Source organism: Oreochromis niloticus, linkage group LG5, assembly GCF_001858045.2.
Source record: "Oreochromis niloticus isolate F11D_XX linkage group LG5, O_niloticus_UMD_NMBU, whole genome shotgun sequence".
Lineage (NCBI taxonomy): Eukaryota > Metazoa > Chordata > Actinopteri > Cichliformes > Cichlidae > Oreochromis > Oreochromis niloticus.
In genome coordinates, this window is record NC_031970.2 from 31,290,780 (window position 1) to 31,308,673 (window position 17,894).

The following is a 17,894-nucleotide window of genomic DNA, read 5'->3' on the forward strand; positions in this document are numbered from 1 at the left end:
ACACAGCCAATAAAGACAAGAGACGATAGAATTCCTAACCGCACAGCGTTCATGTCTGCTCCTTAAATTTATTCTTTGGCAGAGCGTGTGAGATACCTAATTTGAGCCGTAACATCAGCAGGAGTACGTTGTTCGAAATAAGCAAAATGAGGGGTAATCGTGATATGGAGCTGCCAGAAGACTTCTGGATACCCGTCAGCCTGGACACAAACAACATCACGTCACTTAGCCCTTTTCTGGTTCCACAGGACCACTTGGGGGATACTGCCACCTTTTACGCCATGGCAGTTTTCATGTTATTCATATTTATTTTTGGCACTTTTATCAATGCCCTTACCATTGCATGCACCATCCAATACAAGAAACTTCGATCCCACCTCAACTACATCCTGTTGAACTTGTCAGCAGCAAACCTTCTTGTGTCCTGTGTGGGCTCTTTCACTGCCTGCTGCTCTTTTTCATTCAGATATTTCATCTTTGGTGCGCTAGCATGCAAGATCGAAGGTTTCATGGTAACACTCGGTGGTAAGTCATTGGCTGCAGACAATACTGTATAATCCGTTGTAGCCCATCTCCCTTTTAATAGACTTATTTATGCTGATTTCTAGAAGGAGTTAAAGGGTTTTCCTGTCATTGCAGGGATGGTAAGCCTGTGGTCCCTTGCTGTGATAGCTTTCGAACGATGGCTTGTGATTTGCAAGCCGCTCGGTAACTTTGCTTTCAAGCCCGACCACGCTATAGCCTGCTGTGCATTCACTTGGTTTTTTGCATTGTTTGCCTCAGCTCCTCCACTGTTCGGATGGAGCAGGTAAGCAACAGACACAACATACTTCAGAAAATCAGCTGGCAACACAATGCATTTAAGTAGAAATGTACAATCAATGTGCTTCTACTTTTCCTTGCAGGTATATTCCAGAAGGCCTACAGTGCTCCTGTGGACCAGACTGGTACACCACAAACAACAAATACAACAATGAGTCCTATGTGATGTTCCTGTTCTGCTTCTGCTTTGCTGTTCCTTTGACCACGATTATCTTCTGCTACTCCCAGCTGCTCATCACACTGAAAATGGTGAGACAAAATGAGATGGTTTTGGTCTACTGAAATTATTCTCTTGATGACTCAGAAGCATGTATACTTAAATACATGCTGTCTTATATCCTGTCAAAGCCAAAATCTAACAGGCCAGATCTACTTACCATTCAAACTGACACGCTTAGTATTATTAATATCTGCAAGATCAAAGTACAAAGTAAACTGTTCTATTTATTCACTTGACTTATGATTTTATTCAAAGTAACCTTTCCAACATGACCCTGATCAATCCCCCATTAACAGGCAGCCAAGGCCCAAGCTGAGTCTGCCTCCACCCAGAAGGCAGAGAAGGAAGTGACCAGGATGGTGGTGATCATGGTGCTCGGCTTCTTGGTGTGCTGGTTGCCATATGCCTCCTTTGCTCTTTGGGTTGTGAACAACCGTGGGCAGTCATTCGATCTGAGATTGGCGACTATACCGTCCTGTTTCTCAAAGGCTTCAGCAGTCTACAACCCTGTTATCTATGTGGTCTTTAATAAACAGGTCAGTTACATGCTGTGCCGAGTAAGTACTAAGTTATTTAGAAGAAAATGGGTTGTCTCCTCTTGGTTTTTAATACACCAAACAACATGTTTTAAAGTTATCTGATGTGCAGGAGCTTTGAATCGATGCTCTACTTTATTTGTGTCTATCTCACTACTGTGACTCTTTTATATCCAACTTAAACAACATGTTTAGTTAATTGTTTGTCCCATTTAGAAGGAATGTAAATAAAAGGGGTTATACGTAGGGGTAATCTGGGGGTCAATGGCTCAGTTCCCTCGCTGTGACTCCGTTAAAGTCAGTGGTTGGATCCCTGGCGACTCCAGTCCACACACGTGTCCTTGGGCAAGATGTTTGTGCTGTGAAGATGTTTTTGGTGCAAAAGTCTACTAACCTACCTATTTTCTTAACTTTATATAGGCTGTACCATATCTTAGCTGTGGTCCTAAAGCTATAAATAATTGAGCTGTTTTTTATGCATAAAAGCTATCATACTTTCTAACTTTGCACAGGAGATTTAATCTACAAATATGTTTTTCCCTTGCAGTTCCGTACATGTATGTTAGCGATGATGGGGATGGGAGGAGGTGAGGAGGAGAGCTCAACAACACAATCGGTGACTGAAGTTTCCAAAGTTGGGCCTGCCTAGGCAACACGTCAATGCTTGCTGATTTCTGAACTGTAAATTACAAAGAATGTACATGTATTTTATCATATGTAAAAATGTTATGATTTAAGTAGGAATAATCTGCAAAATGAAAATACAAATAAAAAAAAGACACAAACATCTTTACTGAATCTCTGTGCTTGACTGAAAACACGTTTTTACTTGCTCCATGTTTTTCTCCAACACTCCAAAAGTACACTATGAGACTAATATTATAGTGTGTTATGTAAAAGTATTTTTGTTATCATTTTAAATGTTATATTTATTATTTATGCTATTTAGCGTGTGATTAATATGTATTTGCACTTTTATTAGCGAAATGTTTTTGTCTTATTGTCTTAAACTTATTTCGTTCGGGTCACTCTCATGCAACCAAAATACAAAATATTATATCGTTCAAAAAGGTGTACGTAACATAAAACAGTATAGTTCACATAAGCACCATGAACCATAGTCATATCCTTCAGCCATCTTGGTATTTTGAAAGTTGACATGATCAGTGAAGGAGTGGGCATGGCTGAGAAACTGATGGACATCGGATACACATGTAACTGCAACGTGTCTGTTCAGTTAGGTAGATCTGTTCTCAGCCTTACTCTCGTTTGTCATCCTCTCTGACTCTCAGACCACAGTTTAACTAACATCATGTTGTCTTTCATAAGACTAGAAAAACAACTGGAGCTGTGGGATTTTTCGCAAAAGACTTTTATGCAAAAGGACTTTTCAACCAGAAGTCAGTAAAATTGCTATGTTTGGTCAACTTATCCAAACAAAGACAGGGTCTCAGGGTCTGCCAGGTCTCTGTCACCAGCAGTAAAAACTAGCTGTCCACCTGTATCAATTGTCACCTTATAGGTTTGGAAATGAAAAAAACAAAACAAAAACATAGACCGAATATGGCCTGGAAGTCCCGAGGTCAAAATGGAAGATGCCCCCGAGGGTGCTGGAGAATGACAGAACAGAGGGACTTCCAGATACAGACAGACAAAATGGTGGCTCCAACCGAACATAGTGGTTGTAGACAAATAGAAGAAGACGGCCATAGTGATAGATGTAGCGGTTCTGAATGAAAGCAACATCAGGAAGAAGGAACACGAGAAACTTGAGAAATACCATGGGCTCAGAGAAGAGCTCGAGAAGATGTGGAGGGTGAAAGTATCAGTGGTCCCCGTGGTAATCGGAGCACTAGGTGGCTCCAGCAGATCCCAGGAACAACATTCGAGATCTCTGTCCAGAAGATCACAGTCCTAGGATCAGCTAAGATACTGCACAGGACCCTCAAGCTCCCAGGCCTCTGGTAGAGGACCCGATAGGATAGACCACCCCCAGGGGCGAGAGGAAGATTTTTTATTTTTTATTTTTTTGATTAAAAAAATAAAAAAATAATCCTGCTTAGTTAATATTACCTAGTCATCTAGTGTCATCACACACAACCACTGAACTAAAACTGAAAGACACAACCAGCGTCTTTCAGTTGGGGCAAGCAGGGCTAGCAGTGCTTGTATATTGAAATCTAAAAACACGTGAATGAAAATGTACCACAGTCCAAGCAATCTCAAAACAGTGTTGCGTCATAAATATAGACAGTATGCTTCTTGCATTTTTGCATCCCCCTTTTCAATAAATGCCATCTTGTAGCCACAACTGGCCATTATCTCTGGAAACAGACTCAACTCTGCAGCTTGTCCCTGTCTCTTCAACAATTGCTTGAGTTTGTCAAGATGAGCTTTTTCTGGTTGTTTAAAAACTTTGAACGTTGCTCTTTGAAAGGAGATGATGGAAGACTAGCGTTCTAAGCAAGTTGCTGTGGGCTCTGCTTTTACAGCTCATCTATGTGTTGTGTGGAAATAGAACTAGCATTAACATGGAAACAAGCACTCATTTTGCAAGCACTGGGAAATCACAATACAATTTTACCACAGCATTGTTTTTCGTGTGCAAGCAAATGCAGCTTCTGTATATGTGTTGAATCAGATGTTTAAGGGGCATCTGAGTGTGCTAGTCCTAAAAGATGTCAACTCACATTAAACAGTGCAGTAACAGATCCCATTTATGTGGGCTGGGATGTGTTACTGCATTATTCAATATTAGATCTCGACAGTTAATCAAGTCAAACACTGCTCATTACTTTAATTTCAGCTCATTATATATATATTCAGACCAACAGTGTAAATTAATTAGCAGTCACTGATTTATTTATTTATTTAAATAAAATGCATGACTATAGATCAAAGCTAAAAAAAAAAAAAAGAAGCTAAAGCTAAATATATTTTAATGTAAAGTGAGATGTTTTAGTGTTTTATTGTTACTTTTGCTAAAGCAATAGTTCTAAAACACTCCACCAGCACTCGTCATTTCCAGCTAACTGTAAATATTTACATGTAGATGAAAACTACAGAAAGGAAGTGTGCAGCAAAATGTAAGCCACTTGTGTGACAGTGATGAACAGACAGTGCTGTTCTTTGTGATTTCAAAGACCCTAACTGGTCTCAAGCCGAAGATTCTGTTCTCTTTCCTGCTCACAGATGGCATTTGTCTGACACGCTGTGTAAAACTTTTACTATGTAGTAAAAGTAAAGGTTTGGGAGGAGGGTGAGCAAGTGTTTTTGCTGTATAGCTTCTAAAAGTGAGTCTGCATGTTTGTCACTCAATGCAAACTGCCAAAATGGAGTTTACAGGCAAAAAATAAAATATATACAATACACTGGTGATCTGTCCCTATTGTAGCTGGGACAGACTCCAGTCACCACCTTCCTAATCTAGAATTGGATAAGTGTAGGAAAATCAATGGATGGATGCATGGATACCAAGACAGTCCTGACTCACAGGTCAAGTACAGGCAGATGCTTCATCGGATTAAGATCTGTGGAATTTGGATGCCAGGTCAACAGCTTGGACTTTTTGTTTTGTAACTCAAGCCAACTCTAAGATGTTTTTGTGACAGTATCTACTCCTGGACATTGTCCTGCTGGGTCAGACTGCTTCCAGTGCTGGGGGGAGGGGGGGTCTACTTGTTCTGGAACAAACAAAAATAACATCCACATAAATACCAAAATCCAATGGTTCAAGAAAGTTTCTGGCAAGATTATCAGTGTTATAGACTTCACCTGTCAGTGGTTTAACCTCCTAAGACCTGAACTCTTTCATGGCATGCATTTTTAATTTCTCTGTGCCATTTGGGCTGATTGGGACCTGATGAATGTAAAAACAAAGAATTACCAGATTTTTTTTTTTTTTTACCTGATTTTTGTTTCTGGGAAAAATGAGATCCACATATGAGGACATTAATTTTAAATTTTAATAGAACAGTGGCAGTATAATGTCCTCATAAGTGGATATCAGGCCTCTGTAGATCAAAATTTGATATTTTGGTCTAGACCACCCAAAATGTGATGTCCATATGTGGACACCAGGTCCTAGGAGGTTAACATTTTGCCTAGAGCAGTGTTCACTGCAGTGGAGGTTTATATAAACTATGCTCTCTGAAGTGGTGACATAATTAAGAGGTCACAGAGGAATGTGATATCCTCGGCAGGGGAAGGAATTTGATCTTAAAGGTTTGATAATGTTGCCAGTCAATAGAGGGAAGACCCCCAAAAAAGAGACCATGACTCATTCAAAGGACCTCTAACCACCAAATATAAAGTAGATCTGATGAGTAGTTAGCAAGATAAGGGATGAAGAGACAGAAAACTTTTTTTCTCTTTAATCCGACCACTTTTTCCAGAAGACTGACTACTCCTTCTTGGTGAAAAATAATTGTGCCAGAAAAAAAGATAAATCAACACAACCTGGAGTACTGAGGGTGAGATGCATGCACTGACCTATTGGAAGTCCCTGTAGATCAGATTATATGGTTCAAAAACACACTGCCCTTACACTAGGATGTAATGGGATGATCCTTGCCAAGTCTGGTAATGCGATAGTAATCTGTGTATTAGCTATTGGGTAGGGTATGTTGTTATCGGAATGCAAGGAAAGCTTTAAATCCTGTCCTTTAGCCAATTATGTTGAGCCTTAGCAATCATCAAAGTTCCTATAAATGCCGCCGTTAACTCCGCTTCAGACAGATGAGCATCTCAGATATAAGACGGAAGGAAACATGAAATCTCTGAGTACTATTTAAAATTAGATGCAGCTTATTTGAAGTCTTTTAAAGTGTTTTTATTTAATATCTTTAGATATCGATTTTGATCGCAAACACCATCTAAGAAAATGAGAGGAAGTCGTCCCACAGAGTTCCCAGAAGACTTCTGGATCCCCATCCCTCTGGACACCAACAATATCACATCCCTCAGCCCATACCTGGTTCCCCAGGACCATTTAGGAAGCCCGCTGGTCTTTTATTCCATGTCAGCATTTATGTTCTTCTTGTGGGTTGCCGGCACAGTGATCAATGTCCTCACTATCGCATGTACTGTCCAATACAAGAAGCTCCGGTCTCATCTAAACTACATCCTGGTGAACTTGGCAGTTGCGAACCTCCTCGTCTCTTCTGTGGGCTCTTTCACCTGCTTCATCTGCTTTGCTTTTAAATACATGTTCCTTGGTCCAACTGCATGCAAGATTGAAGGATTTACAGCAACTCTTGGTGGTAAGGAGCATAATTATAGACTTTGCTAAGTAAGAAAAAAAGGGTTACATCATGCATCATATTATTACACTCGAATTAAAATGATGTATCTTAGAGATTTGACATATGCCAGTTTTTGTCAACCAAAGCGCTCTCAATAGGGATATTTTTTATCTGGACTGCAATAATAACAAGAAGAAGAAGAAGAAGAAGAAGAAGAAGCTATTTGTTTTTCCCATGACACATAAAATACATATTGTGTCCTTATTTGTAGGAGAAATAGAGCTATCAGTGTACTGGTGCCAATATCATTGCATACCTTATAGTACTATATAAAGGTAACTTTATTTTGAACACCAAAATGTTATTCTTTTCAAAGAATACCACATAAGACACTGTTGTTGTTAAAGAAGTTGTTGGTTATGTGCTTATGTGAACCCATATATAAAAAGCAGCTGCTGTTGGACAGAACATTTCTAAATATTAACATGATTATCATTATCTTTGTCCTGTTGCAGGCATGGTTAGCCTGTGGTCTCTTGCTGTGGTAGCATTTGAAAGATGGTTGGTTGTGTGCAAGCCACTTGGGAACTTTGCCTTCAAGTCCAGCCATGCTTTAGCATGCTGTGGATTGACTTGGGTCTGCGGTCTGAGCGCTGCACTTCCACCTCTAGTTGGATGGAGCAGGTGAGTAAATATAGACTGAGCGCTTAATAATTCATTTGCTCTAATCTTGATGTAAATGTTTCTCCTAAGGCTAAAAATATATGTATACCGATACCACAGCGGAAAAAAATTGTTTCTCTTTCTAGGTATATCCCAGAGGGCATGCAGTGTTCCTGTGGCCCAGACTGGTACACAACAGGCAACAAGTTTAACAATGAAACCTACGTGATGTTCCTCTTCTGCTTCTGCTTTGCTGTCCCTTTCTCCACCATCGTCTTCTGCTACTCACAGCTGCTGTTCATGCTGAAATCGGTAGGCAATATGACATTGGTTAGCAATTGTCGTATCCAATGTTTAAGGCGATTATGTTATGAGTAGTTTTGTTTATTACAGAGAAATACTAGAAGGCAAAACAAACCAGGGAAGGGGTGGGAATGAATATATATATATTTATTATACTTACAATAACTTATACTTATTTTCATACTTACAATTTTCCAGTCTGATGCTGATTCTGACAACTGATCTGTCTCAAAAGGCAGTAAAGGCCCAAGCAGAGTCTGCCTCCACCCAGAAGGCAGAGAAGGAAGTGACCAGGATGGTGGTGATCATGGTGCTGGGCTTTCTGGTGTGCTGGATGCCATATGCCTCCTTTGCCGTCTGGGTTGTGAATAACCGTGGGCAGCCATTTGACCTGAGACTGGCCACCATTCCCTCCTGTTTCTCAAAGGCCTCCACAGTCTACAACCCTGTCATTTACATCCTCCTCAATAAGCAGGTAAAATTCTTTGGCAGCTCAGAGTGAAATAAATTTAACTTAGATTAACTTTGCATAGATTTCACTAAACTGAAGCTTTGCTTAGTTTAATCAGAGTAACAAACATGGAACATCAGCTTTGTGTTTTGTTTTGTTTTTATTTGAGCTTGTAACTGAGTTGGCCACTGACGCCCTCTAATGGTGGCTGTTAGAAAATACAAATGGGTTGACCCATCCTCCGAGAGAAAATCTGACAGACAGTTGAGCCTAAATAAACATGGAACAAAAAGAGCACACTCATTTATTGCCAATTTTCCTGAAAATTAAAAAAAAAAAAACATCAAGAGGGAGTAAATAATAAGTTTCTGCCAGCCAATCAGATTGACTTTTGTTGTACCAGCTTTTGCCTTTTATCCATCACTGCCGGTAACATCCTAATGCTGCACTGAGTGGTGGTCTGTCCCCTCCATCTCCCCTGAGACACTTTAATGTGACTAAGATGGTTTTGAAACTGACTATTAAACAGATTAATAAGAAGTGACCAAAACCTTCCTCTTTATTCTCTTTTAGTTCCGCTCGTGTATAAGGAAGATGCTGGGAATGAGCGGAGGCGACGATGAAGAGTCATCAAGTCAATCGACCACTGAAGTCTCTAAAGTTGGACCTGCATAGGTTACTCATGCGCAATTTGGACAGCTCGCATACTGAACATAGCACAGAAATGCTAATAATATGACAAATGTATTTTTGCTATTCTTACAGATACATAGTTTTATGCAGTAAAAATGTTTAAAAAATGCAATAAATTTCATTGATGAAGCAACAGTTTGTGTCTTTAAAAGGCTCATCACTGCACATAATGATGGACATGATACTAAAACATACTTTTTTAGCATTATATTTTGTTTTAAAAATCTTGTTTTGCTTAGTTTTTTGTTTGTTTGTTTTTTTCAGTATAACATTCAGGTCATCAAAACCCATATTAGGTTTCAGAAATACTTACAGTATGATAGAAATATGTGTAAATATGTTTGAGAAGTTGTGGTGCAGTTATTATAGGAAACCCGAAATAATATATTTGTTTATCTTTTTAATGTGTAGTGGTGTTGTGCAAGAGAAAACCAATAAACTGGACACAATGTTACTGTTTATATTTACAACATTTACTGCTCCTGGATCAGCTCATCACATAGATGGGCTCATGGGATCAGCGGGATATACTTGAGGTAAAAGGAAAATCCACAAATGCACATCAATGTTATTGAAGTGAAGGAAATGTTTCTAGTTTCGCACTTCAGTTTAGTTTAGTCTTTCATGGTGTACTCTTTATGCAGGAACACAAACACACACATGCACATACATGGCAAGCCAGTAAAAGTTAATTGAGTGAAGACAAGTACAGCAAAAACACAAAAACACAAACATTCATATTGAAATGGAAGTGGGAAAAAAAAAAACTTTAACAATGAAGCAAACCGACCTCACTCTTCTGATTTATTCAAGGCTCATGTATTTATTTCATAGCTCCTATTTATAGGTCCTCAGAAAGCAGCATTTATCTCCAGGTCCTTGTTAATATTTGAAACCCTGCATCAATCACAGCCAAATATGGTAAAGAAAATGGTCACATTTATTTGCAGGACATTTGTATGCAATTCAAACATAATGCAAAAGCCACATTACAGTTTTCAGTAAGTGTTTAATGTTATTGAGTCTGTTGAGCAAACCCCCCACTTTGCGTGTTAAATTGAAATATAATTGTTAATTTGCTACTGTGCTGGAAAAGGTGAGGATCTGCAGCATTTGGCCTACAGATAACGTCATAATTAATGACCTTTCACAGCAGTCCCAATAGAGATTAACAGAGAACCCGTTAATCTCATTGCAGCACAATTGGCTTACAATTCACCTAGAGTGTACTTATAAGATAGTCTTTATTGATTATGAACGAATGGGGATGAGACACAAAAGCTCAACTTTTATCTTAGTAAAATAAAATACAAAACTGTTTTTCTTGCAGAGAAAGCCCTTTTCCCCATAAAATGGTAGATTTCTTCAAATGCATGCTGATTGGGAAGCAATCAGAGGACACTATGCCTCTAAGGCATCCACCTCCGTACCATAATCACAACAAATGTTCAATTAGATCAAAACATGGATATGCAGTTTCTTATATGCATCTACACATGCATATAAGAAACTCTATATTCCAGATGATTGTGATGGTTGAAGGTCACATCTTTCAGGCAGCTGCAGCCAAATATTCTCTGTTTTTGCTTGCTTGAAATCAAAATATTAACTGATGTAAGGTGGTTTGTTGACCTCACAGTGACTCATATCAGGGTTTTTCTGCAACTGAAAGCACAAACAAATCTAAAAATGGAACTATAACTACTCATTTGGTGCTTTTTTAAAAAAACCAAAAACCTAAATGAAAATTGCAAGTTACATTTTGGATCTATAACTCTGTTAACCCTCAGAGTTTTGCATAAAACAGTCCTTGCCAAAATACCAAAAAACTAAGATTACCAAGAAGCATTGTTGCTAAGAAGTGAAAGTCACACAATCACACATCATACTAATATTTCTGGAATTGATCTCTTTTTTTTGGACCATCAAACCCTCCTCAAAGACAGATTCGAAATAAATCAGGATTATTTGGTGTGAAGTAAACACAAGAAAGTAAAGATTGGCAAAGATGGAGCTGGTTCACGTCACACCAGTGGAGTAATTTGCAGTCATTTCCTGTCACTGCAAGTTAATGACTGGAAATTACCTAAGACAGCGAATGAATAAACCAGACCTCTTAGTGACTATGGTTATGGAGATACCAGTCGATAGTCGGGAGCAGATCTGAGTTCTGCTAGTAGTGAACTTTTGACAAACACGAATAGTTCAGAACTAGCGGAATTCCAGACCTACCCTCGAAACATCACGCCGTCACGTGGAAAAAGCAGCCAGAGTAAAACAAAACCAAAAAGCCCTTTACCTAGCATCATCTCTACCTCTCAGGTGATATGTAGATTTACATTAAGAGATAGATCCCTAGTTAACTTCACATTTTAGAAATGTCTTTGTTTAACCCACTGTTGCTTCCTAATCTAAGGTGGAAAATTTTAGCAAGTGCTAGCATGAAGAGAGACACAGTTGGAAATACAAAAGTGGAAAAATATAAAGAAAATTTACAACTCCCTCCAGTTTTAGGGTCCATCCTTTTCCTGGTGTAAAGTCCTTGTCCGAGGAAGGGTTCTTATCAAATCTGCATGTCTGCTACCCATGCAAGAAGTGGACTCAACAAAAGTGCAGAGTTAGGGATTAAGGTAAACCACTACAGCAGCTTTGAGGACCCTCAGCTTTCCCCTGAAATGAACCGTCGTTCCGGAGAGATTAAAGTGTTACGGAGCGAGCATGCCAAAAGTAATTACTCTGTGTTAATCTGTTTTGTGGAGGAACCTGAGTTGTCCGTATAATCTGCTTTGGCCTGCTTGGAGATGAGAAACCTTCGCTCACTTTTCACTGTGTCAAATAGGTTAGACATTCACGGCTAAGACAGGAGAAGGTGGTGCAACACAGCTGCTGTCCTTGCAACGTCTTCAGCTAGGAACACTGGTGCAGTGCTGCTATCGTATAATGTTACAGTTACGGTAATGTTTGTAGCCAGTGAAAGATCCACAATGAAACTTTGCAGATGAGGAATTTCTTTCAGAATAAGATATTTGAAACCTGACAGCTACTTTGTGATTTACAACCAAAGAGCTGAGTCACACTTATATTTAGTGCATTACAATGAGTCCCCTCGGAGACAACAGGCTTTGGAATATAAGTTAAACAGCGCGTTAACAACCGAAATGAACTATTAACCTTCTGCGCTGACCTGTTGCCTCAATTGTGTTTTGGAACAGTTAATACTGACACATCCTCCTCAGTCAGTGGCAAATCCGGCCTTTCGGGAGCATACCCGGTGGGTCACTTAAAGCGTCGGATTGGTTTTGCAGTCGTAAACAAAACATTCTTATCAAATTTAACAATGATCACATTAGTTAACCTGCTCTAAAAGTAGGCTACATGTTCCACTTTCTGTGGCTGGGACAGTGTGGCCTCTGGGTGGCACTAGATCAGGCAGGGAATTCCCTCCACCCAAATGGTTATACTTAGTTTGGCCGAAGCAGCTCAGCTTTAGTCGTTTTAGGTCATAGACTGTATAAAAAAGATTGACATAGCGCACAACTCTGAAAGTTGAAAGCAGTTCATGATTCCTTAAACCTGCTCAAATGACTAAAACTGTCGTCTGCTACCCGAGTTTATGATCTCAGTTGAAAGTTTCAGGTTTTACTGAATGCAGTGTGATTTAAATGTTTAAATGTTTAAATGTTATAGTCAAGAAAGACCACAGAGCAGCATATGCTTTAGGGAATAATTGTTGCAGCTTCGTAACAATGTTGCTGCCACTGAAAATGACATTTTATTCAGCTTTAAATGTGCATGATGGTCAGCTTGATGAATAATACTTAGGAAATAGCAACTTTAAATATGATTCAGGACTGAGACCTCATCTGTAATCCCAAATATTAATCTAGTGCTTTGCTAGCATCACACAGTGTTTTTGTAGCTGTGTTATCTGGAACCTTTATCTCATACTAGTTTTAGCTAACATTAGCTAAGATGTTAATATCTTTGACTCAAACTCCAAAAAACAAAAGTCAATATATATTTAATTAATTGTTGCAGTCATTGTCTGTCTAACCCACGGACACCAAATACTGTGTTGGCTCCCCAGAGGAAAACATAGTATTTACTTTGCTAGGCCTTAGCTGTAGCTGTTGGGTTGAACTTAGAGGACTGACTCAGTCATTTAGGACCGTCGGTCTGAAGGAGCTCATGTTTGTTTTGCTGTATGTATTGCTTGTTATTATCCATGTGTACACTGAGACATTGCCACATCACCATTTGACTCAGCAGCTAAATCATCAATAAACAGCAGTTTCCCAGTTCCCCTGCATGCTCATTTCACAGCACTGCCTTCAAAATGGTTGAAAAATAATGGGAAATGCTTTTCTTCCCAAGTCCCATAGTTCTGCTTGTTGTTCATCTTGGTTTTAATCAGTTCAAAGAATCTTGTTTTGTAGCTACGCATGCTTTTTTCTGTTAACTTGAAATTTTCATCTTGAGTAAAAACCCTGTTTTTACATTCATGTCTTGATTCTAGATTTACTAACGTCCCACCTTTTATCTCATTAGTCATTAAAAAAAATCATAACTATGGTATGTAACAGTTTCTGTTAAGAAATCTCTGGTACCGGTTTTCACTGGTAACACTTTGAACATTAGATCAATGGCCATAGATGCATTAGGTTCTCCGAAGGCTTACACAGATCCTCCAGTGCTTTTTCCTATATCAGTTTAATCACATAATTAAATAGCTACAGGAATTATCATCCAGTTGTCACATAATTGCATGAGTTATTGTTAACGCGTGAAGTTGGATTTCATAAACAGCGACTTGGAACAGATCTCCCAGATACACACTATCCTGCAGGAGTGCATCAGACAGAGGACAGAGGGACTTTAGACAGATTGCGTTCAGTGCTCTTTGTCAAAAATGTGAAAACACAATAGAATTTGCAACTCGTGAAAAGATTTTAAAACACTCTCACGCAGTCTTGTACCATAAAATTACTACCAGCTTTTCAATTATCAGGCTTTCCCATAACCAAATGAAGTCTTCAATAGCCACCCTCACAGATCCATCATGAAGTGACTCATCTTGAATGAGCTAGTTCTAAATTTTATCATTTAATTTGTTTATTGTTTAAGTTACTTATTAGCCTAAAGACAGTCAATCAAACATCCAGTTTCATGAGGCTTGCTCATAATGCTCATGAGTACAAAAAGCGTTCCTCCCTTTGCTTGCCACTTGCCATAAGGGCTATGACGTGTGTTGCAGGGTCAAAGGACTGTCAAAGAATCCGATGAACCCTCTTTCCGGAGGGATTAAAAGTGTCTTACTTCCCTCACAGGTCAACAACTGAAACCTGCACTATTATAGGACCGCGGATCTCCACCTCCACTAAAGCTGCTTTGCTATGCAAATCAGGGCTGACACATATACCTGTTAGGATCACAGTAGCATAAATATTAAATATTGCAAAGTGTCTGGATTTGACACCTCTCTGTATTCAAAAGTATAAAAAGTAAACATTTTCTTTTTAGGTTAAATGGTGATTTGAGAGATATATGCACTTTTATGTTTCTACTTTTCATTTATACACGGCTATAGACCATTTGAGCCACTAGAGAACTCAGTGTGGAAAAATTAGGACACAAAACTGGCATTTGTTGGTCAAAGATCTTGAAACTAATCCTTATCTGAAGTCAGTAGACGGAAATCCACTTTCAAACAAGATTATTCTAGCATTTTGTCTTAACCTCATTAGTTGATTGTTTTAATTACAGTTCAGGGTTATTGCTTTGCCACTTTGCTGCGCTGCCAATAGGCACACCACAGCTATAATTTGATTGTGACCTAATCCAATCAAAGGTTTGTGAAGCATAGGTATAAAAGCAAAAGTCAGACCTGTAGCACCAAGCAGCCAAGGAGGTAGCAAGTGACAAGAAAGGCTAACAGCTCAGGACCTCCTTCTAAGAACAGAATGGCAGAAGAGTGGGGAAAACAGAGTTTTGCTGCAAGGCGGTATCATGAAGATACAACCAGGGGATCAGCCTTCACTTACACAAACAGCAATAACACCAGAGGTATGGTATCATAGCATTATTCTCTCATGAATTGATCGGGGTGGGAGCAAGTAACAAAAGAACAAAAGAAATGATTGCTGTCGACTTGCTAGAGCCGGATTCAAAATCAGTCTTTTAATCGTGAAACAATTATGTCTACTAATGATGCTACATACAGATGAGTGTGCATTTTTAAGAGTAACTTAAAACTGTTTTCGGCCAGTGTATGTTGCCATTCTTATGATAGTATTGTTACATCTTATTGACAACCATCCTTTGTATCCATTCAGCTTGGTAACAAAGATGTGGGCTGTTTTTTTCAAACAATAAACACCCAGAGGCTCTTTTCATATAAACATACATTTTTTAACTGTAATGTGATTCAAATCTAATCAAGTAGTTTGGACTGTTGTATATCAAAATGGTGAATGATTACGGCACATAAGTAGTGCTGTTAGTGATTCTCCAAAGCACTTTACATGGTGCTTTGCCTTCACAAGTACACGTACAAGTACACTTATCCACCAATAGTAGTGGAGCTAGTATGCAGGGTCTGCCATCAGCAGCAACTCTGAATTCAGGCGCTTGCCCAAGGACAATCTGGCACACAAAGGGGGTCAAACCACAAAAAGACATGTAAACTGTTAGGACCACAGTTAGTGTAACAGAAAATGGTTGTGGAGAAACATGAGATTCTACAGTGTTGTTTCCTTTTTTTAGATCCCTTTGAGGGTCCCAATTACCACATCGCACCTCGATGGGTTTACAATCTTGCAACAGTCTGGATGTTTTTTGTGGTGATCGCGTCAGTCTTCACCAACGGTCTCGTCTTAGTGGCCACATGGAAGTTCAAGAAACTCCGTCACCCTCTAAACTGGATCTTGGTCAATCTAGCCATTGCTGATCTGGGAGAGACTGTTTTTGCCAGCACCATCAGTGTATGCAACCAGTTTTTTGGCTACTTCATTCTGGGACACCCAATGTGTGTCTTTGAAGGTTATACTGTCTCAACTTGTGGTAAGTGGCCACAAGTTTTTCTTTCTTTTTTTTTTATATTAAATGTAAATGTATTTGAAGACAGGATGATGTCAAATGTGAGGCTGCAGGATAAATAAACTTACTGCTTCTTTACACAGGTATTGCTGCTCTTTGGTCCCTGACAATCATCTCCTGGGAAAGATGGATAGTTGTGTGCAAACCTTTTGGAAATGTCAAATTTGATGCCAAATGGGCCACAGGTGGAATTGTCTTCTCCTGGGTCTGGTCTGCATTTTGGTGTGCTCCTCCCATATTTGGATGGAGCAGGTAAACTATTCTGCTGCTTCTTTTAAAAAGTCACAGATGCATGCAAAGACTGAGTGTTTAAACATAACCCACAGACTAAACATTTTCTTGCAATAGGTTCTGGCCTCATGGACTGAAGACTTCCTGTGGGCCTGATGTGTTCAGTGGAAGTGAAGACCCTGGAGTACAGTCCTACATGATTGTTCTCATGATTACTTGCTGTATCATCCCCCTGGGTATCATCATCCTGTGCTACCTTGCTGTGTGGCTGGCCATCCGTGCTGTAAGCTACTTTAATTTGATTTTTTTATTTAGTAGTTTAGAGATGTGAGATTAGAAGATTTGATCTCACACTCTTGATTTTTCGACCACAGGTTGCCATGCAGCAAAAGGAGTCAGAGTCAACCCAGAAGGCTGAGAAGGAAGTCTCCAGGATGGTCGTTGTCATGATCGTGGCTTATTGTGTCTGCTGGGGACCTTACACCTTCTTTGCCTGCTTTGCTGCAGCCAACCCTGGATATGCCTTCCACCCTCTGGCTGCTGCTATGCCTGCATACTTTGCCAAGAGCGCTACTATCTACAACCCAGTCATCTATGTCTTCATGAACAGACAGGTGGGCACAATATTAACACAAAGGTAAATTTACCCTGTGACATTTGTTTCAGTTTTTAACATGCTTTTATTTTATTCCTTCCCAATCAGTTCCGCACATGCATCATGCAGCTCTTTGGCAAACAAGTGGACGATGGCTCTGAAGTCTCCACATCAAAGACAGAGGTCTCCTCTGTGGCTCCTGCATAAATATTCACGTTCTCCATTTTGGGAAAAAAAAGAGAAATATTTTGATTTGTACAGTAAATATTTATTGTTTCCCTTTTCTTTTCTTTTTTTTTAGTAAATATAGCTTTCTCTGGCAAATGAAAAAGCAAAAAAATACACATAAAGCAAATGAATCATTATATTAATTGTCTTTTTTCAAATGTAAATAAAAATATCGAGCATATTTCAAGCTGTAGTGCTGGTGTATTTTATAACTACTAGTGTAGCAATTGTTTGACCACTAATGCAATTTTCACTGGTGTTATTTGGTATCAAGCAGGAGACCTTTTGTGTCTTGAAATGCTGTAGCACAAACCTTCACATTTACTATACACTGCCAAAAGCACTTGACTGAATCAGGGAGTCAAAGATTTCCTTATCTTTTTTTCCCACCTGGGATGTAACTTCACTCAAAACCGGGAAACCACTCCTCTTATCTTTAGCAGGATGGCCAACTTTTTGAGGATTAGTTGTTGGTTTTCTTCTACAGTTTCTGGAAGAAGAAGAACCAAACAAAACTTAATTCCATACTATATATATGTGTTACAGCTCCAAATTAATAGTTCTTAAAAATTGTTAATGAAACAACAGCAAGGCTCATTCTTATATTTGTTAGAGATTTAGTGGAATCAAAGGTTATTCATCCTAAAGTTAGAACCAAGAAATGAAGCTATTTAAATAACTGAGGATCAAAGAACTCAAAATTTATAGCAGTGAGCTAGTGTCAGATTTCCTTCTTACACACTCATGTAAAGTTAAATGTTTGCGTGACTATGGCTGAAAAAGTTTATAAGTTTATATATAAGTTAACATCTTT

The 17,894-nt window shown here is 39.1% G+C and overlaps 3 protein-coding genes across 3 annotated transcripts; all 3 read left to right on the forward strand.

Moving 5' to 3' along the window:
* The first annotated feature begins 7 nt into the window (after positions 1–7).
* Positions 8–2,371, forward strand: LOC100695287 (blue-sensitive opsin). The gene is made up of 5 exons (XM_003442631.4): positions 8–525; positions 640–808; positions 906–1,071; positions 1,339–1,578; positions 2,126–2,371. The coding sequence occupies exons 1-5, from the start codon at positions 147–149 to the stop codon at positions 2,225–2,227; spliced, it is 1,056 nt and encodes a 351-aa protein (XP_003442679.1). The 5' UTR covers positions 8–146; the 3' UTR covers positions 2,228–2,371.
* A 3,924-nt stretch (positions 2,372–6,295) lies between these two features.
* On the forward strand, positions 6,296–9,647 carry opn1sw2 (opsin 1 (cone pigments), short-wave-sensitive 2). Its single transcript, XM_003442630.3, has 5 exons — positions 6,296–6,839; positions 7,337–7,505; positions 7,631–7,796; positions 8,023–8,262; positions 8,812–9,647. Exons 1-5 carry the CDS (start codon positions 6,461–6,463, stop codon positions 8,911–8,913), a joined length of 1,056 nt encoding a protein of 351 aa, XP_003442678.1. The 5' UTR covers positions 6,296–6,460; the 3' UTR covers positions 8,914–9,647.
* A 5,173-nt stretch (positions 9,648–14,820) lies between these two features.
* LOC100694761 (red-sensitive opsin) lies at positions 14,821–17,267 on the forward strand. The gene is made up of 6 exons (XM_003442629.4): positions 14,821–14,994; positions 15,694–15,990; positions 16,110–16,278; positions 16,375–16,540; positions 16,632–16,871; positions 16,961–17,267. Exons 1-6 carry the CDS (start codon positions 14,892–14,894, stop codon positions 17,057–17,059), a joined length of 1,074 nt encoding a protein of 357 aa, XP_003442677.1. The 5' UTR covers positions 14,821–14,891; the 3' UTR covers positions 17,060–17,267.
* Positions 17,268–17,894: the final 627 nt, after the last annotated feature.